The following is a 22,323-nucleotide window of genomic DNA, read 5'->3' as shown; positions in this document are numbered from 1 at the left end:
CGAGACTAAGTTTCGTCTCAGTACAATCCCTTCGTAACATTTATTTGAAAGTCGACCTTCACAACGTGTGGATTACCAAGCGGACAACCCTTCTGAATGAACCCTTTGCTCGTCGAGGACTTGCTTAGCCTGCTTGTATGGAACCACGCAGGGCAGAATTAGGGCCGCCACTGGCATATTTCCCTGCCAAGGTTTGTTTGAGGTCCACTTTATGCTCAGATAGGCTGGACCTACAGTTTACAGTGGTATCCAAGCTTCCACCGGGAATCGAACCCGAGTTCTGTTGATTACAAGACACAGCGTTACCACTAGCACATCCGTTCTCCGTCGGATAACATATTAAAAAGTGCCAGCATGCATGCTTGGAAATATCGTCATGCTGCCACATACGTCAACTAGGTGAAGTCGTTATGGTTGTAACATCCCTTGAAAATAATCATTTATCATCATACCTACATACATACATGCGTCACTTACCGTATTTATGCTTTTGTATTGAAGAAAGGCTTGTCCAAAGATGTGCACACTCCAGTCTTCGCATTCATTCCTGTCCGCTGCCTAGACAGGGACGTAGTCAGGAATTTCTTTTCGGGTGGGGATCGAACTTTGGACGAAAGGGAAAAAAACAATGTTAGGGGAGAAATACTGAAATAACCATTTAATTGTGAACTACTTTATTCGCCGGGTCGGTAGTCCGCGTATCCTTTCGAACTCTCGCCCTTGGTACAAGCGGTCCTGGGATCGACTAATTGTTGGAGCCCCCCACACCCCCAAAGCCGACATCCGCGACGTAGGTAGTTGGCTACGACGTCAGAAGCTCCGATTTCAAAAAATCATTTCCTTGCCTTTTCTCTTTATATTGTACCTCATATTTATGACCAGCTCTAGGGAGTAATACAATTTTTGACACAGGGCTGGCACTAGGTTGATGTGGGGCCCGGGGCGTACAGTATACACGGGGACTACAATCAACATTTTCCAGAGGTCTCAAAACTTAAAGATATTTGCCTGTAATAACAATGTACACATCAGTGGCGTCTCGTCCCTTGGGGCTTCCGGGGCTTAGCCCCTAAAGAAAAACGAACGTATTCACGTAATTATCAATCACCATAACGCATAACTATCACACAGTCTTTTAAAAGGCGATTTTTACCCACGTAAATTCATCGTCTGTTGCAATGGATACGACAGCGCTCCTAGCGGCATTGATGTCAATTATCGCTTTCCGGGGCACGTCGCAAAGGAAGGCGTGGCCTACACCCACCTACGCTACAGTGAAGGTCACATGCTAGCAGATAGAGGAGGGGAGAGTGCAATGGATTTGAGTGTGATTCGGGGCTAGTAGAAGTGCCACACACGTAAATTTGCCGTTGCGTAGAAACGAATTTTCGTTTCGTCTCCCTCTCTCTTAGCATTATGTGTTCTACCCTGCTCGAAAACCTTCGCTATTGTTGCCACATTGTCATTCCATTCCTGGACACACTCGCGCAAACATCATTGAAAACAATTGAATAGCGCTTCAGCTCGCGGTTCCCACCGTTCGGTAGGGACGCTAATGTGGCAATATAGCACGGCGTAGTGCTTGCTTCTTTTATGCAGTGCATGTTCATTGGCTAGCTAGTAACTAGTGTTGCCAACTGTAATAATGAAGCACTATTTCTGTCACGGAAGGGGAAAAGGCAGGTAAAGTAGCGGTGAGTTTTGTTGGATTGGAAGCACCATATTTTTATTTTATACTAAGTATTTGACCGGTTTGACGTTGTGTGCGTGTATTGCGTGTGTGTATGTAAAAGTGTGTGTTTGCTAATGAACGTTAAATTCCATAATGCCTCCAGTTCTGTCGAAGTTGAAATCAAAAACCTTGCATAGCCAAGCTCGGGAAATTCTAAGCAACGTGCACGAGTTCATGAAGGAGGAAGCCAGTCATGGTGTTAGCATCCCAATAAAGCATTTTGGCAAGAGAGCAGCGAACAGCAGCAACAAATTGTTCATATATCATAATTTTGGAATTATTCAAAATAAATAAATAATGTGGCTCCAACATCATTTCAACTCTGGCTCCGGCACGTGTTCTTGTAGAAATTGCATAGAGGAGGCTGTCATTTTTGCTGCTTAATGCGATACATATTGTTTTCTGTGTTAAAATTGCCATGCTTTGATGGGTGACCAAGTTCATAGCAGGGCCGGCGGAAGGGGAGGGCGAACCGTGCCATCGTCCAGAGCGGCAAAATTTGAAGAGAAGAAAAAAATTAGCCTATTGAAAACTGTGATCGAGCGAGATATTCTTTTGCGCTGAATAGTATTGAAATAGCATAAGAAGTCTCATTATTTATTTTATATTTTGATGTTTTAGTTAGGAATATATTGATTTTCAATTTTCCGTTGCTGCGTAATGACCGGGGGGGGGGGGTCGAAATAGAGCGGCATCTGCCGCCACCTCCCAGGGAGGCAAAATGACTAGCGCCGGCCCTGGTTCATAACAAAAGAAAAAGCCGCGCAGCTTATCGTCTAGTGGCAGTATATGTACTTGTTATTGTTGTGGAAGCCGGCATCCTTTGTAAATGTACAACAAAGGCAACCGACTGTCGCCGATCTCAGAGAGGAAATAATAATACTGCTTCAGGAGGAGTGTTATGGTGCAATTGTAGCGGTTTAACACGTTGCCATGTTATTATCTGCCGTTGCAGTTCCATACCAGTGTATACGGGTTTTGGGAGTGAAAAGTTAGAACGCCACCAGTGCATTAATGCAATGAAAAATAATATATATATTTTTTTATTTTGTTTGAAATCACTCAAATAAGGAATCGTATGAAGAAGTCTTCTTTGCAGCATTTTTGGTAATTTTTACGTATGTGTTAGTTCATATTTTGCGAATTTTTAGTCCATATGTATGTAGCTACATACATAGTCACTTATTAGTACATATTAATCCTAGTCCTGGTATAATGCATGACGTTTAAAACTCAACGTTAGATAGACCTGAATTCTCTAATTTTATTGTTGTACGTAACAGCTGTGCATCGGCGCACCGCAGCGATTTTTCTATCTGCTCCATTAGCAACACTGCTTCTTTAGTTCTGTCGCGCATTGCACGGCAGAATTATCTGCGCTGGACCGTCGCGTTCGATCTCGCGTGATGTTCTGTAGTGTTTTGGTGGCTTTCATTCGCTATGTTTGAGTGAGTTTGGCAGGATTGATGTTCGAACACAAATTGATGAAGGACATAGGCTGTCAATTACAAGACACAATGAATTTGTCCGGAAAAATAGGCATATATTAAATAAAATTATCGATTGCTTAAAATTCTGTGGTCGACATGAACTTGCTCTACGAGGACATAATGAAAGAGAACAATCTTTAAACAGAGGCATCTTCCCAGATTTATTATCCCTTCATAGAAGAGGGAAAACTAAAGAGGGAACTTCGTGTTCTTTATTGTAGTGAAGAGTTGAAAAACATAAACTCTATCAGTAGATTGCATTCATTTTTTATTTAAAATTATTTAGAGGGTACCTTTTCAGAAACAGTAAAAATGACAAACATAGTTTTAATAACTCCAGTGGCAACAGCTGAATCTGAACGATGTTTCAGCACATTGAAGCGTATTAAAACCTGCTTAAGAAATGCAATAGGACAAGACAGACCAAATGCCTTGGCACTTGCTTACAATAGAGATAGAATACATTTCAAACATAGAGGGCTTCAACGAAAAAGTAATAACAAAATTTGCTGAGCAGAAGAACAGGAGTCAACGTTCGTAGAAAGGTATGTTTCACAACAATACCTGTTTCTTTTGTAATCATGTGAATTGTCATTATATTTTAAATTCTTTAAAAAATAAGCCCCGGCCAAATTTGAGGCCACGAGACGCCACTGCTACACATCATTACAATTCAATTATGTTATACTTATCGGGTTCGAATCCTGACCTGGGCATGAATGTTCTATGTTAGTGTCCATTCATCAGTTCCATATCATCAGCCATCCTCATTTTTGCGATTAACCCAAAGTGGCAGAAAATTTAAGTAAAATAAAGCAAATCAATCAATGATATTATTATACATCGTATTAATATCTAAGAGAAATCAGCAGAACGTGTTGAATGTTAAATGCAAGATTTATGGAAGGTTACCGGCTTCGATACCTGGTATTTCATGTATAAACACAACACTTGTATATTTACTGAAAACATACCTACTATTTTGGAGAGAGGATTTAAATATTATATATATTTATAATTATTATTAAACTGATACAAAACATTTAAATAATGAAAATCGTACAATGGTTTATTCAGTGCCGTAAGAAAATCGTCAAGGCCCCCCCCCCGCAAGAAACAAATTTGCTTCCTTCCCTTATGTACAGCCAGCATGAAATGTTTGTTCCTAGAAATTTAAGTAATTAATTTGAATCGCTGGTTGGAGCTACACTTATATTAATATAAGGGTTGCCCAAATGAAAGTGAGACTCTTGTGTTTTTTCTGTAATGATTTATTGGTTGGAATATATGAACATGAAAGTGATCCATGGGTGACATATTCTCTACACATAGTCACCTTGTCTCTTCAAGCAAGTGTCCCTGGATGCCCTGAGCGAAGAACATCCGTGGTTGACTGCGGAACCAATCTTTGATTGATTGATTGATGTGGTGTTTTAAGTCCACTTTATGCACAGTAAGGCTAATCGGGACTGGACCTACAGTTTAACGTGGGATCCGAACCAGTTGTGCCTCCACCGGGTATCTAACCCGGGACCCCTTGATTACAAGGCGACGACGCTACCGCGGAACCAATCTTCAACGGCATCACGAACCTCTGCATCGTTGGCGAACCGGCGGCTCTTCAGATATTTTTTTTAGTGGCCCGAAGATGTGGTAGTCGCAGGGCGAGAGATCGGGGCTGTAGGAAGGATGATCGAAGACGTTCCAGCGGAAACGCCGCAGCAGACCACGGCACACCTTCTGCCTTCAAAAACTGAATAGCTGCTCGCTGGGCCCGTTTGGACGAATCCGTGCTGTTAACGTGCTTCTGCACATGTAAACAACACACTGCGCCGTCAGACCATACCAGGTATGCATACGATGTATGCTTTCTTACATACAACGCCACCTACCAGACCAAACACAAAGCTCTGCTTAAGCTACGACGATACGAAAAAGTATTAGTTTCATTTGAGCAACCCTTATAACTGTGCAAGTCGAGCCGATATCTTTTAAATATTAGATTACAATTTATATACTTTGACACTTATGCAATAAAAAGGAAAAAAAACAACTACACTCTCTGTTCTTTATAGAAAGCGGGCTCTGCGTCGAGTTTTTTTTAGCTGAAAAGAACTATTACTTCACTAACATGAATAGATCTTGTCCCGATTATGTCCACTTTACGCAGAGAAAGGCTCTTGGATCCAAGTTGACAGCATTATCCACTTTGCTATCGGCAAGCCCTAAAAACACTTTCATGTTTTCTCTTGAATGACCTCCTACTTTTCTCACGTACCTTCAAAATTGATACAGTCTTTCCATCTATCTTGGTGTTAAGTCTTTATTGTCCTCGTTGCTGTTCACCTTGCTTGTTTACAAATGATTTTTCAGTGCACAACTCTTATAGTTCCAGAAAAATGCCCTTTTTAACTCATTCGAAATTTGAATGATAATCATACAGATTAAAAACCTTAGCAACAAGAGGAATATTGTTCACATGCAATTGTTGATATCATTATTTGAAAACACACATACATGTACACCCGATTATTGATTGATGTTTTTGTTTTAATTCCACTTTATGTATAGAAAGGCTAATCGGGACTGGATCTACAGTTTAAAGTGAAATCCGAACCACTTGTGCCTCCACATGTCCCGATTAGTCTGTCTGTGTATAAAGTGGACTTGGAAATAAACTAAAACAAACAAACAAATAGCCACACTTGTGTAATGAGAAGTAAGGTCTTGACGCTAATCAAGAGAGTGTCCCCGAGGCCCTTAAGCCGCCCCTGCATAAAAACCATCTCATAATAAAATTTGCGAGTTCATCTTTTTCCCCATTGTACACGTAATATGATTAACTTCATTTCATAGGCACATCGTGCTGCGACGCCAATGGTCCCGGGTTCGAATCCCGGTCGGGCTTGGTTGTTTGTGAATGTCCATTCATGAATTTCATCATTTCATTACTCATCCCCATCTTCGCAAATTAACCAAGAGGCACAAAACGCGAAGTAAAATAAACTAAATCAAATAAAAAAAAATCATTTCATAGGTATTGTTTACTACAAATTGTTTTGTAATTTCCACAAAAATGGAAAACTTTAAAATAATGTATTTGTAATAAGAATATTATTGCATATTTAGTAGTGTCAAGACTGTCAACACTCTGCAGAACTTCCTTTATTTCTTGCTTTGCGTATACTTGTGGCTGCCTATACATCTGTTATGCAATGGCGCTTTTGTTACATATCAGCTATATTTTGCAGCTGCAGGGAAGGATCGAAAGTGCTGAAGAAGATTAAAGATAAGTGGTTTGTCAGCATAAAAGATCGGGATCCCGGAATTAGTCCCTAGTCCCGAAATCACGGGATTATTTTAGTCTACTCGGGATTGCATTTCCTACCTAAACCTAAAGGTTTTTGGACCGCAGCTGTACAAGATTTCCATCCGGTTTTAACCATTCTTACTATCTCAAAACTGGATCTCCTTGATTTTCCTATGCCATGCTACGCGTGTCGCTTGGACCAGACCGTTTTTTCAATGGGGTGCATCGTGTCGCATGCGGTCTGTGAATGCTTTTTTGTAGACTAAAGAGTGACATGTCGTTTCTCGCTTATCACTTTGGTGTCGCTTCGGTCTGAAAGCTCCATAAAATATCACTTATCGCTTTGACCATAAAACCTTAATATTTCAAATCTCTGACTACTGTCATGAATATAATAGTGAGTGTGTGTGTGTGTGTTTTGTTGTATGCGCGTGAGTATAGGTTACACTTTTATTCCCGTATGTATTTTCCCCCATTTTTGTAATTTTTCTTTGTAATTTTATATTTCTTTCTTTGTTTTCAATATTTACCTTTGTATGTAATCGTTTAAATGTTGTCTTCTAACTTTCATATGCTAAAATTTCGATGTAAACATTGTTAAGTGGTAGAGAAGGCTACAAAGCCTTAACTTCGCCATGATAAACAAGACGTAATAAGTAAAATAAAATAAATAAACATATTATTCCATTCCGGTGGTGCTTGATGTCCGTGCAGATTTATATGTTGTTTGCAAGCACCATGTAAAATGATAGGCGTGCTTGAACACACACAATTTTGTATCATTCCCTCCCACCGCCCCACCCTCCTCTCCAGGGAGCGGTAAAAATTATTTTCTTTCCTATAAAATAGCATTAATGTAACGTTTACTCGACCAATGTTTACCAGCCTTAAGAAAAATGTGGAATATACGTATTACATTTCCAATATACAGGGTTATTAAAAATGATGGACTCACTTTCATTCATGTACAGTGTGTCCGTAAAATAATGGTGGGGTTTTAAACAGTCATAGTTTCGGAACAAAACATGGTACAAAGATGAACGATACGTCAAAGCAAAGATAAACTCTCCAAGTTTCTTATCTGTTCAGTAGACTTTGATGTGTGAATCCTTAGTTGCCCTACAGAAGTAAGACGATATTCAGTCTCTTCCCATACACGGTGGAGAACATCCGGCGTGATAGACGAAGCAGTTTCAGTGATCCTTGCTTTTAAATGGTCCAGATTTTGAACTTGACAGGAAAACACTTGTGTCGGGAGCAACAGGTACAAAACGGAAGGGAATCTAGGAAGCTTGGTCTTTTGATTGCGATTGCTGAGAGGTGAAACATCGCTAGGAGAGAGTCTATTCGTACCGAACGGAGTAAGTTATCCCTCATCCTGTAACCTTCCATTCTCAGTCAGAAGTGTTGGGACTATGTTATTTAATTACTCGTTAGTTTGGTACCTCACATGTGGCCCGTTTAGGGCCATCGCAGCCAGCGATTGAAGTAGTCTACGGATGGGCTACAACCCCATTGGTTCGATCCCCAGTTCTACAGGGAAGAACGTTACGTGGAGAGATGCTTGGGCTTTTTACCCATTTTTTTCGAAACTGAAATGAAAATAAGTTCAGCCATTAAATAGTGACATGTCAGAAATGTTTTCCATTCGCGAAGTTTCTTTCTTTTGGGGGTTTAATACGCGAAGTGTGTCAATGCTATTAGTGATGGTTCATGTCGTTTTGCGCTCTGGAAGACGAGCTTGATACCACATTGGATCGGCTTCTTGATCTCGCCGAAAATGCAGTTGGCTTCGTCCACACCCCGCAGAAGTCCCATTTTAACTAGGAGTCGCACACGCGTGCATGCTCATATTCTTCCAATCAGTCACATCAATTCCCCCACCATGGCTCAAACACCTTTCGTCCACCCACTCCTTTTTGAAAGCATTCAGTTTCAGGGTGCCTCAAGGGAGGATGTTAACAAGTTTATAGAACGCTTCTAGAGTGCGGCGATTCTGAACAGTTGGGACGAGGCTAAGAATCGTGAATTGTTTCCAGTCTTGCTAAGCGGCCCCGCATTGCGATGGTTCAGTCAGAAACAAGGGATAAATTTCTCAACATATGACGATGTTAAGAAAAAGCTGATTGAGGAATTCACAGGCTCCCTCGATCAGCTGCAAATTGAGGAGCAAATAAGATACGGCTTCCACCGGGATGACGAGCCGGTATAATCTTATGTTAGGGATCAGCAGACCCTCCTGTTTAGAATGGACCCTAACATGGCGTTCAAGAAACAACTGAAATATATCAGTGCAGGTCTTCAACCCGAATTTATGCGGGAAATTTACAAGAAACAGTACTCATTCCCGGAGCTTTTAAAAGACCTAAAGGAGTTTGAAAAAGCTAAATTCTTGATGCGCCTTAGAACAGTGCAGAAACTCCTACATACGGCGCAGAAAGAAACCTTGTCTCCTGCTCCAGCTCAGTTGTGCATTCCTATACAACATAACCCCGTAGTCAGCACTGCGGCGGTTGCTCCTAACTCTGTGGCTAGGACTAATCAAGATGCCAATTCTCAGCTGCACGCGTTGCAAGCTGAATTGGACCTGATAAAGAGACAACGCATCTCCACCACGTAACGTTCTTCCCTGTAGAACTGGGGATCGAACCAATGGTGTTGTAGCCCATCCTTAGACTACTTCACTCGCTGGCTGCGATGGCCCTAAACGGGCCAGATGTGAGGTACTATGCTAACGTGTAGTTAAATTATATAACAGATGTACTATTCCCAAAACTTCTGACTGAGAATGGCAGGTTACAGGATGAGGGATGACTTACTCCGTTCGGTACGAATAGCCTCTGTCCTAGCGATGTTCCTCCTCTCAGCAATCGCAATCAAAAGACCCCGCTTCCTAGATTCCCTTCCGTTTTGTACACTTCGCAACATCTTATTTGACCGCCCCGAAAGAATTCTAAGTCCCGAAATCGTAAACTTAGCAACATTGCACTTCAGCTCCAGGTGAGAGTAGCCAACTTTGAGTAGGTCCTTCCACTAGACGAAAAACGCTACGGTGATAGGTTTTCAATTTAACACTTTCCATGAACTTAGAAACTATAAACCGCTATTATAATACACAATCAAACAGAAATAATAAATTGGAAAAAGAACCTTGAAGGATATTTACGATTCTGCTTACTCGATTTCAAATTTGGGGGGGGGGGGGGTTGAAACACTGAATAGAGTTTTTCTCCACCTGGAGGAAATTGCCATCAAGTTTGTGCAGAAAGAAGTAAATTTTGTGAGGAGTTTATGCGACATTTTATTTACAATACCTTGCATAATATCGAACAGTTCTCAAAAACATATATTTTACACGAAGTGTCGAGAAAATGTGCTTCAAACACAGGAAGGTGGGAGTCTTCATAAACGTCAACATGTTTTTAAGGGTATAATTTCATTAAGTTAACGTAGACCAGTTGGTTGGGCGGCCCCTGTGGCGGAGTGGTTAGCACATCGCGCTACGACGCCAGGGGTCCCGGGTTCGATTCCCGGCTCGGCCATGGATGTTTGTGATTGTCTGTCCTGAAAAGTCTTGAAATTGAAATATGAATGAAATGATATGAGTGAATGAAGTGTGATGGGGGAAGCTTCCGCATAGGGGCTTTCCTTTAAAAAAAAAAAAAAAAAGTTTGTTAGGTGCTACTTTCCTAATTTTTCATCAAGCGTGAAAGGTCGCGGGTTCAAATCCCACCCTCTCCTCTTTCTTTTTTTCTTCTTTTTTTTGTTTGCGGAACAGATACCGTTGATATTAGAATATTAAAAAAAATGAATCCGATGCACACTTGAGGGACGTCCCTTCTGCGCATATTTCCCTTTAGAAGTTGGAGATTTCCAGGATTTAAAATTAAAACTTTTCTTTTTACAAGTAGTTATTGTTCATATGTTGTGTTAACACAAACATCATGATTAATTCACAAATCACATACATGTATTCAGGATGCAAAATGTAATGTTATTTAAGTTATGTATTGTTTGTTCTTCACTGACACCTAAAATATTGATTATTTGATTTCGATATACTAAAAAAAGATATACAGTTATGTTAAGTAGTGATGTAGTGCAGTACTGTAACGTAGGAGAGTGTTTAATGAGTTCAAATTGCTAAGATTGGTAATTTTATGGCCGTTCCTTCGTAATGACTGTTGTCAATCCCATCACCACCATCTTACCACGCGCCTAAAACTAATAGTAAATCGCTAATTAACATAAATAAATTGTTATTGCGACGAAGGCCGATTTGATAAGAAACTACTAATAAGTATTTATATAGTGAGTGACAAAAAAAAATTCAAAACCTCATAATGATCGTTAATTCGTCACTGCTTTGTATCAAAAATGTTTGTCTTCTTTGAACAGAAAGTACGAGTATCAGATATAACAAACTTTCCGCACTAACTTTGCAATATTCGAAACCACCATTACAGACTTAGATCTATGTAACTTGATTCTGCGCATTCCTCGTGGCATGTGACTTCCTCCTATCATCGAAATAACTTTCTCTTACTATTTCCTTTCCTTTCCTGAAATACAGAGACCAATGTTAACTTCTTAGCACGGTGGATAAACTTTACACCCAACGATATACTCCTGAAAAAATATCCTGCCTAGGTGGACCATCGAACCTTCGACCTCCCTCGTAAGAATCAAGCACGCTACCTCTTTTCCAGGTAGCTCACGTTAAAATTTGCTACCAGTTTGAAGAAACCAATTCACACATAATGTCATATCTATAATTTCCTCATGGCAATATTCATGAGGAAACGAATTCAGATAAAATCGAGAAACGCTGAAAGGGAAAATGATGAACATGTATGTTGGCGTTTTGTCATATTTTGTAAATTGTGTAAAAATTCCGTGTTTTGAACAAGCAATCGTTTAGTTACGAAGTATTTTGTTGTTTGTTTAAAGTGGGAACAGGAGAGCAAAAAGGAGTCATTTGAACCAGACCCCGTTTGACAAGAAACTTCAGCTTTTTTCCAAAGACTGTATGAAAAGAGAGAGTAACGTATAAAATATAAAATATGTGTGAAATTAAAACAATTGAAACCTTGAAAGCTAATACTAACGAACTTCAAACTATGAAAAACATATTTTCGTGGTGGAAAAATCCAAGTCATTTTCGAAATATAAACTTGATGTTTTTCTTTATTATGAAGTGGAGATATGGGACGATACGATCCCTCAGCAAGAAAATTTTAAGTAAGTTACCTTCAACTTTTTCAATGGTCATAATTACTACTTAGGGTCCGGAAGTTGATGAAAAATCAACTTTTTTCTGACCCTTAAAAACAATGCTAAACCTGATATCATGTCCGTCTCCCTTCAGTTAGAGCCGGAAAACACTTTCTATTTTACATTTTTTTTGTTGCATTTTTCGGCCTTTTTTGGCTTTTAGTTTATTTGTCAGTATTTTTAACAGTTTTTGTTGCATTTTTACTTATTTTTGAGGTTTATTTTTCTCCTCCCCTGTTGTTTCGTGCATTTTAAATGCATTTACTAGTAAAACTTACATATTTAGATTTCTTGACATGGTCCTTTTAGCAAATTTACCATGAATCGAAAATACGGTCAATGGAAAAGAATAATATTATTCTTAACTGAAACATTTGGCAATGGATTAAAATACTTTGTGTGAAGATCTACTTTGAGGTTCTTTTTCTGGACACTATTATCGCTTTAATCTGTAGTTTTAAAGTAAAATTAGTCACAATATTAAATGCAATAACACTCTGGTATAAGCGAAGCAGAACTGTATTTTCGGATGCTGGCCGACTACAATATCATAGAAGGCCCACTCTGAAAGGAGATGAATTGGTTGATTTGGTGTTTTAAGTCAACTTTATGCATAGTAAGGTTAATCGGGACTGGACCTACAGTTTAAAGTGGGATCCGAACCGAGTGCATAAAATAATGTGAACCGCGTACTGTAGGGGGATCGTTTGCTTATGGAATGGAAGGTCATGGATTCAAACCTATTTTTGGGAAGTATACGGCTTTGGGCGACAATGCATATCTACGTTTCTTGGATATTTCCGTTGATATTTATGCGATTTATGTCCAGCATTTCCGGATGCAGAAAGTTGACATGTAAGTTTTAATATGTGTTAACTTATAACAGCTGAATGAAAGAAAAAACTATTTCCTAAAATCCTACCAATCACTGAAAGATTAAAATCATTAGTAGAAGCATTACTTGAGGCATGCACAGTGGCGACGATTATGGAGTGTGGAGGGGCAGATGACCAAGCACTATGCTAAACATTATCTACCAAGGCAAAGAAACTGTCCTTGCCCTCCCCCCCCCACCTTGCCCCATCAGTTTTGAAACCCAATCATCGCCACTGATCATGCATCGCATAAATATTTACAGTAATATATAATATTATATTACGTTATTAGAACAGTTCGTACTCGGTAAATAAAAAGGAAAAAATAATAAGGAAAGGGTGGGATTTGAACCTATGATGTTTCGATCTTGACGAAAACAGTAAAAAAATGAAAGTGCTGTCATCTAACGAACTACTCCAGGAGATTGCTAACAGAAATCTCAGTAAAACACGTTAATCTCAGTTGAAACAACATTGTGCCGGAGTTTCGAACCATTTTTCGCCAAGAACCAAGGAAAAGACACATTTTGCAGAATCGTTTGGTGTTGTGCAAGGTATCTTTACTAAACATTTCGCATAAAATCATCATAAATTTGCCTCCTTGCATTGAAATGTGACCGCAAATTTTTCCAGGTGGATGGGAACCTGTTCAGTGTTTCACAATGCACATACATTTTCCTATTTTCAAATTCAGAACGAAGAATCTTGAAATATTTTCAACATTCGTATTTCTACTTAACATTTTTTTGTCTACTCATATATTTTATTACTGCTTTAGGGTATCTTTACTTTATGGAATGTGAAAGAATGAAAAAAAATCACGAGCGTTTTCATTCAGGAAGAAGAAATGTTTCAAAGTTGGCTACTCTTAGTTGGTTCTGAAGCGCTATGCTGCCAAATTTACGAATTCCGGACTTTAAAATTTTTCAGGGCGGTCAAATAAGATGTTGCGAAGTGTACCTGTTGCCCCCGACCTTTCATTCACCTGGCTCAAGGCGAACCTCGGCCGCTTCCTGCATAAAAAAAAAACCTCTTCCTCAACAAAATCTACTAGCAGGTTCTGACAAGATTCTACTCGTACCGATGGGATATGTTACGGTATATGGGTACCTGGAGGAAACTGTGGGAGGTAAAGGCCTTAAGGGGGGTGTTGCTGATTACATCACTCCCACCTTCGGCCGTGATCAAGAACGTGTGCGGCCTTAACTCCACACCCCCTATACGTCTTCATGGTATGGTGCAAAGCACAGGGGAGCACTTTAGTTTTACCTTACTTTATGAACTTGTTTTTTATCCTCGGAACTTCCCTTCTCTTTTTCTTCTATTGATTGATTGAGTTGGTGTTTTAAGTCCACTTTATGCATAGTAAGGCTAATCGGGACTGGACCTACAGTTTAAAGTGGGATCCGAACCACTATGCGCCTCCACCGGATATCGAACCCGGGACCCGTTCATTACAAGGCGACGACGCTACCATTGCGCCATTAGGGAGGCCCTCTTTTTCATCATCTATCTAGCTCCGCTGCTTGGCACAAATCACTTTCATGATTTGAAATATGTTAAAACGAGACCCGATGTCATGTTGATAGAATACTAGTGCATGACTGTGTGTCTGTATTTCCCCCCCTCTCTCTCTCCCTCTTCACATCTATCTGTCTATCGATCTATCCACCCATCTATATACAATTTCTCAAAGCACACCTCTCCCCACAAGCCTTCATTATTGAGTAAATAGGGGAGACCGGGGTCAATTTTAACGCGGGGCAAATGTAACATTCACTGGTGTGCTGTACTCGTGAGGCATTTTCTTAAACTACTCAAACTGTGGAAAGGAGAAATGAATTGTGAGTGACTCATGTAGAGTTGTTGAATACGTTGTGATTACTGCAGATATTGCTGGGATTTTTAAAAATTTTCAACATAGCAAAAACCTAAAGCATTCCTTTATCTTTTAATAGTGGCTTCTCTACGCCGTCTGATCAAGGTTTTAATATATCATTTCAATATCCAATATTTGATATATTTGTTAAGATAGTTATGATCAATTTATGGTGTCGTGGTTAGTAGCTGGAAGCCAGCAAACAATATGACGGCAGGTTGGGGCAAATGTAACACTTTTAATTCGGGCAGTTACAATTACTCCTTGTGCATTTCCAATTTAAAAGATTCGCTTTTTTTGTAATATGAAACATATTTACATATATAAAGTATTGTTTATGCCGAACTTGCCCCCACCCCAAATTTATGTTAAGTTCACGCCTCTGCAATAGAGTGCTCTCTAAATACTTGGAGACGCAGTTAACTGAGTATATAAAGTCATGTGGAAATATATTTTATGGGCTTAATCCAAAAGAAGTCAGACATATTATCAATATGCAAAACAAATTCAGTATGTGTTTCCGTGCTGGGAAGATCGTCAAATCGCTGGTGCAGACTGGTTTACAGCATTTATAAAGAGAAATTTCAATTTAGCAATAAGGTCTCCATAGTCAACTTGACTATGGAGACCTTATTGCTAAATTGAAATTTCTCTTTATAAATGCTGTAAACCAGTCTGCACCAGCGATTTGACGATCTTCCCAGCACGGAAACACATACTGAATTTGTTTTGCATATTGATAATATGTCTGACTTCTTTTGGATTAAGCCCATAAAATATATTTCCACATGACTTTATATACTCAGTTAACTGCGTCTCCAAGTATTTAGAGAGCACTCTATTGACTAAGTCAACATCCTTAGTGTGTGCTGTGAATTTTAATAAAGATTAAAGACAATGTTGATAAGTGTTTGAATATTCGAAGCTTTGGGGAGCAAACCTCAAGTCAAGACATATACAGGGGATGGACAAAAATTTGGAAACACCACGACATCGGAACAATTGAAATCGATGCAATTTTTCCACTTGAAATCGGACGCGGTGCGACGTTCGTTTGTTTTGCGCCGGTGAGATAGGACCCTGTCCAACAGGTCTCACTTATCGCACAACACTTGAGCAACCCTGTGTTCTGATGTCACGCGAGAAGCCTTTTAATTTTAGGCTAAATGCCTACGTGTTTAGGTTAGGCTAGCTATGTCTAGTTCTCTTAGCCTAAATAATATTTTTTCATTGTATTTATGCTACTGGAACCTAACCTAACAGGCCTAACCTAATCTCGTAGGCATTCCTCGTCTGACGTCAGAACACAAGGTAGCAAAACTGTTGTGCGAAGAGGAAAACCCTTGTCGAACAGGTTGGAGTCGACTGTTCCGCTGTAGACAGCGTGCAGTGCAGTTGATACTAATCATGTCCGAGCTGACAGTGTTTCAAAGAGGGCAGGTGTTTCCATATTTTTGCCCATCCCCTGTACTACAATGTCGATTAAATAGGAATCGTCAGTCCCTAAGCCTGACAAGATAGTCGCACCAAAGCAAAACAAACAGGTTGGAGGAATTAATTGATTTAGTTGGTGTTTTAAGACTACTTTATGCGCAGTAAGGATAATTGGGACTTAACCTACAGTTTAAAGTAGGATCCGAACCACTATGAGCCTCCACCGGATATCGAACCCGGGATCCATTGATTACAAGGCAACGATGCTACCACTACGCCATCTGGGAGGTAAGATGAATTAATTCTCATGAGAGATCCATGTTGGTAAAGACGTGCTTAGCCGTTAGTGACCAAAATATTTTTGTATTTCTGTAAAATTTAGGTACATACTTCATGTGTTGCATTTGCCCCCGAGAAAGGGTCATTGTAATATTTGTCACACATATTTAAAATATAAATAATGTTTAGCATATTAAAGTTAGTGGGATCCGAACTGCATGTGACATTCACTAATCAATCATTTGCACGATTACATTTCGTTCATAAATATTCCGAATTATAACGCGAAGGTGAAGGTACAACTTCTATGGGTTTAAGTATTATTAAAATAACTGACTAATAAACAGTTCACTATTATCTATTTCCAATTCCATTATATCCATTGCTACATAATGACTAATGATTCTCGTTGCTATAGGAACGTTAGAATTCCAAATATTACCTCATTTATACAGCGTATAGCACAATAAATAACATAAAACATAATTAACGTTGTACAAAGTAGTTATTATATATTTTTTAACTGTTATTTGAAAGTGACTTGTTTAATATGAAAATAATAATTTCAAGAAACATATAATTAATTATATTGTGCGGATCCACAGGACCGTCACATGCATAATATAAATAACAACATGTTTGCATGCTAATTCTTAAGCTCCAAATGTCAATAGTTTGAGAGAGAAAGCACCATTTGTCAAAAAAATGTTACACTTGACCCTGCTCTCCCCTACTTTTACTGCTGTCGCCTTGCAATGAAGGGGTTCCGTTATCGAACCCCGGCGAAGGCACAATGCACAGGGGTTCAGATTCCACTCTAAGCTGCAGATCTAGTCCCGATGAGTCCATCTGAGGATACACAAAGTGGACTTATACAAACTAACCAAAACTCCTCCCTCCCTATGAGTCATGTGAAGTCGGCGGCATTGCTTCTGACGTCATGGAAAATGTTCATGGGCTCCAATGGTCTCTCTCTAAATACATAATAAATACTGTGTTCCCATTTGGGAGTATTGTCGGACTCTGTGGTGTAGTGATTAACGTATCGTTCCGAGAAATCGCGGTTTCTGGGTTCGAAGCAGTCATAACGATTAACCTGTATGGGTAAAAATGTGACGTAAAAAATGAATTGGAAATTGCATACCATACTTCCTGTTGATTAAACTTCCGAATAATTATGATTTTAAAAAAATAAAAATAAAGAAATTGTTTAGATGTAGGCTATGTATATTTTTTTGCAGGTTTCCAAGAGAAGGTCGCATATTTTGAAAGATGACTACGACTTGTTCAAGATTATTGATGAGAAGTCTGAGAGCGAAGCATAAAGAGTAAGTGGTAAAGTTATTAAAATTTCTTATAATTATGTTTCTTTTGGCTTACTAGTATTTTTAGTACTACCCGTAAATATCATAAAAATGAATGTATATTTCGGCTACAGGACCGTTTATTTGTGTATTTTTCTTGTTTGTTGAGGGGAGGGTGGAGTCCCCTATCCTCTTGGCGCCCAGGGGCGACTCAAGATAAAATTTTCACCAAGGCGAGGTGTTTTTTTTTTGGCGTTTCCCTTAATTTCTACACTGCCACCCCCTAACTTTCCACCCTGTTCCCCTAATTTCCACTACCCTCAGTAAAACTTACCATATATATATATATATATATATATATATATATATATATATATATAGGATAAAAGGAAGGAGGGCCACAAGGGCTAAATAAAAAGTGAAAGAGGAGAGAGGAAACACTCACCAGACGCAGAAAAACTTCAAATTTTCGTGATGGTATGTCACATGTTCAGGAGTCTCTCTACTCCTGAAGATCTGACATACCGTCACGAAAATTTGAAGTTTTTCTGCGTCCGGTGAGTGTTCCTCTCTCCTCTTTCACTTTATATATATATATATACTGTGTTAACGGAGATAACACAGTATATAAAAAAAAGCACCTTAAGTGTTACTGTCAAGGAATTCATTTATTGTAGGCAGGGTTGGCAAGGTAGTATACTCGTTACGTTATATACGTAAATTATATGTAATTTATTAGTAATTTACTTCGCGTAGAAATGTAGTTTTTTTACGCAGATGTCAAAAAAAAACAATTTTCATCTGTAAATTAGTAATATAAGAACTACTTTAATTATTTTACATTATTAACTTTAACTTTCTTACATATTTCAACACAAAATCATTATTTTCTGAAGATTGTTTATACAGCCACCTCACACCCTCACTAAGAGATTTATTTGGATTTGATTTTAAAGTTTTAGTAACAGCTTCAAATTCCTTTTCCATGCGAATTGTACACTTGCTTAGGCTAATTATGATGTGAATATGAATATGGTAGTAAAAAAATTCCAATATAAGAGCACATACAAATTCGGTAGGAAAGTTTTTAAAGCCTTTTTTTTTTGTTATCTGCGACTGCCAACTTACATACATAACAATAACCATCGCAAAAAAGGTTTTATTTTAATTTTATGTTTTATTCTTGTTTTTCTACGTACTTTACGTTCTTTACACGTTTTTACGCGTAATTTAGTGTCATGTAGGGAACGTTTTTATACGCGTACTTGCACAACCCGTCCTCCTCCGTAGTCGAGCGGGTTAAGGCGTTCACTCGTCTTGAGATCGTTCGCTGCGGGACGGCGTAGGTTCGAATCCGGCTCTGGTCGGAATTTATTCGGCCTACGTATAGGGCCGGTGGCAACCCACCATCGTGAGGAAATTGGGAAGCTCCGAGTGAGTGAGCGTAACCGTCACCCCAATACTGGTCTAAGACCTCCACGCTATAACAGGTGACGGAGGAACAGTGTGGGAGGGAGACCAGCAGTCGGTAGGTAAGCCAAGGCCCGCCATGGTGCTGTAGAGCTGTAGGGTTATGTTACTTGCACAACCCTGATTGTAGGTAAGGTACCTGAACCCAATATCGCCTAGTACCCAATATGGCCTATTTGCTGTTTCCAAGTAGTTACGCGGATTGGTAGCGTCGTCGATTTGTAATCAAGTGGTTCGGATCCCACTTTAATCTGTAGGTCCAGTCCTGATTAGCACAACCCGTCCTCTACTGTGCATAGAGTGGACTTAAAACAACAAACCAATCAATCAATCAAGCAAGTAGTTATATGGTTAATTCAACAAATGACGTTAGTACCTAGGTATGTCATTTAGATTGTCGGAATGACGTGATAGAACCTGTTGGCTGTACCTATAGTACAGTAAGTTGAAGACAAAGAAGTGAAATTGCTGAACCTCGTGATTGTGTTCTACGTGTACTTTACAACAATGTACTTTGACTAGACTTTAATCTAAAGTAGGCCTACTGTTTGTAACGAAGGGATAAAGAACAACGGCCTACATAGGATTATATCGTAAAAGACATGCGCAAATGTGGCATTTGTTAATCTTATGTTTACGTGGTGTGTGTGGAATTCACTAAGGACCTTTCTTTTGTCCAGACTGTGATGTGTAATCCATGGTCTTCTGGCAACAAATTGTGACACGTCATTCCCTTGTTTAATGGTTTGAAAACAATGTTATTTCTTTGTGCAAATCTCATGAGTCATTATGTAAATAAAATGCAAGTGTATCGATACACTTATCTACCTATAAAAACAACATTGTGGTACTTTCTTTGCAATTTCTGTTGCATATTTTGATGTGAAAGAGTAAAATGTATGACTAGGCCATATTGGGTATATATGTACCCAGTACGGCCTAAACGTAACCTTTTAATAATATCTTCCCTGCACCCATGTTATTATTTGGAATTGACTCAAATTTTCAGTAAACGCCAAGAAATGTTCCCTCTTTTGAATCTTGCTACTAGTTTTATCTTTCTGACTTTGTATACCATTAGAAACAATCACAAACCTTAGGTAGGCCATATTGGGTTCAGGTACCTTATTTATTTAATACCTAGATAATGATATCAAAGTAAAAATAATAGCTTAAATTGCTACATGGTTTTTCAATATACTTATTAGGTTATGCAGCAGAAGCTTCAATTACTCTACACAAGTCTAACTTTTAGAAACAAAACAAGTAACCACGCTTATATAATCAGAAATAAGGGTTTTGCGCTACTCGAATGAGACGCCTAATTTGGGGCCCCCTAGTGCGACGCCTCGAGCCCTTTACCCGGCCCTTAGGTTGCCCCTACTGGCGCCATAAATAAATGGTGATAAGCATTATTTTCTTGTGTGTCAGAACATTCCTCCTTAATTGCGTCACTGTCTCGACGGAGTGTCGAACTCATGACAGGTGTCTTAGCTTGACCACTGTCGATGGATGAAACCTTATAGCATTTTCATGCCATATAATACTTCATGGCATGTTTCACGTCGGTCCTAATTTCCTAATCATATCCATAGCCATGGACGTTCGCAGGATTTCATCCAGGGAGGGGCAAGGAAGGTATTTTTTTCCAGAGGGGGCAAACTAAGGCAAATTTTCCCCCAAAATTGGGTTGTTCCCTAAAAAACATTGCTTAAATTTGAATTTATGATGTTCACGCAATAATTAACACATATTATTGTGGCTAAAATGAATTATGTGTGAAATACATATTTTTTTGGTTGACTTTCATTTTCCGGGGGGGCACGGCCCCTTCTTGCCCCCCCTTTCGGACGCCCATGTCCATAGCATAACCAATCAGAAGAGCTCTAGGTCACGAGTGTAGATTTAATAGCGGCCGAGTGAGATGTAAACAATGCATCAATGTACTTTTTTAAAAGCCGTAACTATTCTACCGAGAGTAAATAACGTTTCTTACGAAACGGTATTAGGTACAAATCAATGGCGCTGCTTAAATACATACCGGTACGTTATAGCGGATACAGCGCACATTTTCAAGAATAAATTGTAAACTGCACCAGGCACTGGCTGATAGACAGAAATATCTCAATAGGTGAGAGATAGTGACTTAACATCCTAACTGGAATGTTACGTAAAATGCTTCCCTGAAAAGTGCTGTCTGCTATAAAAATGCTATGAGATTGTTGAAGCATTTATACTAACAATAATGTTAAATGAGGGCCTCCCCGATGGCGCAGTGGTAGCGTCGTCGCCTTGTAATCAAGGGGTCCCGGGTTCGATACTCGGTGGAGGCACATAGTGGTTCGGATTCTACTTTAAACTGTAGGTCCAGTCCCGATTAGCCTTACTGTGCATAAAGTGGACTTAAATCACCAAATCAATCAATCAATAATGTTAAATGAAATATTTCCATCTAAAACAGGCCTTAAGATATTATCTCTTTCAAGCAGACGCATTTTTTGGTTCTCGAATTGCAACAGTTCCAAAATATCTCGTCAGATGACAGTGGATTCTTCGTTTACTATTATTCTTGAAATAATTCAAGAACTTGCATGTATGATCAAAAAATTACAGCAGTTAATTTAAAAAACAATTGCTTGTATTCTAATTGATTTCACGATAGACACTTTGAATATAACTTTGTTTTAGATTTAGAAATATAACAGATACCAAATATGCATAGCTAAGTAACTTAAATAGGGCATGGCTGTTCTTTAATGGCGATCAAATTGCATTTGCACTTTAACAACATTTGTTTTTGTTTTTGGAAGCAGCTGTCGAGTCATTCACATGATACCTACAGCTCCAATACAAAATTGGAATCGGCGTAAAGGAACTCACAGGACAATTTGGGTTATTTGTAATTGGAATTCTGTTTGAATCAGGTTTCTAATCAGCGACTAAGAAGAGAAGCTATCGAAAAAGTTCCAAGTGCCTCGGTTGTCTCCTTGCATCCTGTAGACCATCATTGTATACATTTATTAAACTTGCAGCCATGGACGTTGCCAAAAAAAATTGTACGGGCGGGGGGGGGGGGTTGTCAGGCCATCGATGAAACTGGATTAGTAGTAATAATAACAATAATATAATATTGAGTTGATTGATTGATTGATTTAATTGGTGTTTTAAGTCCACTTTATGCACTGTAAGGTTAATCGGGACTGGACCTACAGTTTAAAGTGGGATCGGAACCACTGCGTGCCTCCACCAGGTATCGAACCCGGGACCCCTTGACGC

General features: G+C 39.1%; 1 protein-coding gene across 1 annotated transcript in view; it reads left to right on the top strand.

The window, feature by feature from the left end:
- The window catches only part of LOC145994396 (acyl-coenzyme A thioesterase 9, mitochondrial-like), a 73,025-nt gene that overhangs the window by 12,905 nt on the left and 37,797 nt on the right, over positions 1-22,323 (top strand). Inside the window, exon 2 of the mRNA XM_083130518.1 lies at positions 17,515-17,601. Within this exon, the coding sequence (XP_082986644.1) occupies positions 17,546-17,601 (56 nt within the window). The 5' untranslated portion in view covers positions 17,515-17,545. The remainder of the gene's footprint in view (positions 1-17,514; positions 17,602-22,323) is intronic.

The sequence above is a fragment of the Lepisma saccharinum genome, chromosome 10 (assembly GCF_977018435.1).
Source record: "Lepisma saccharinum chromosome 10, izLepSacc3.1, whole genome shotgun sequence".
In the NCBI taxonomy this organism is placed as follows: Eukaryota; Metazoa; Arthropoda; class Insecta; order Zygentoma; family Lepismatidae; genus Lepisma; species Lepisma saccharinum.
Note: the sequence above shows the minus strand (reverse complement) of the source record. Positions and strands in the feature narration are given on the sequence as shown.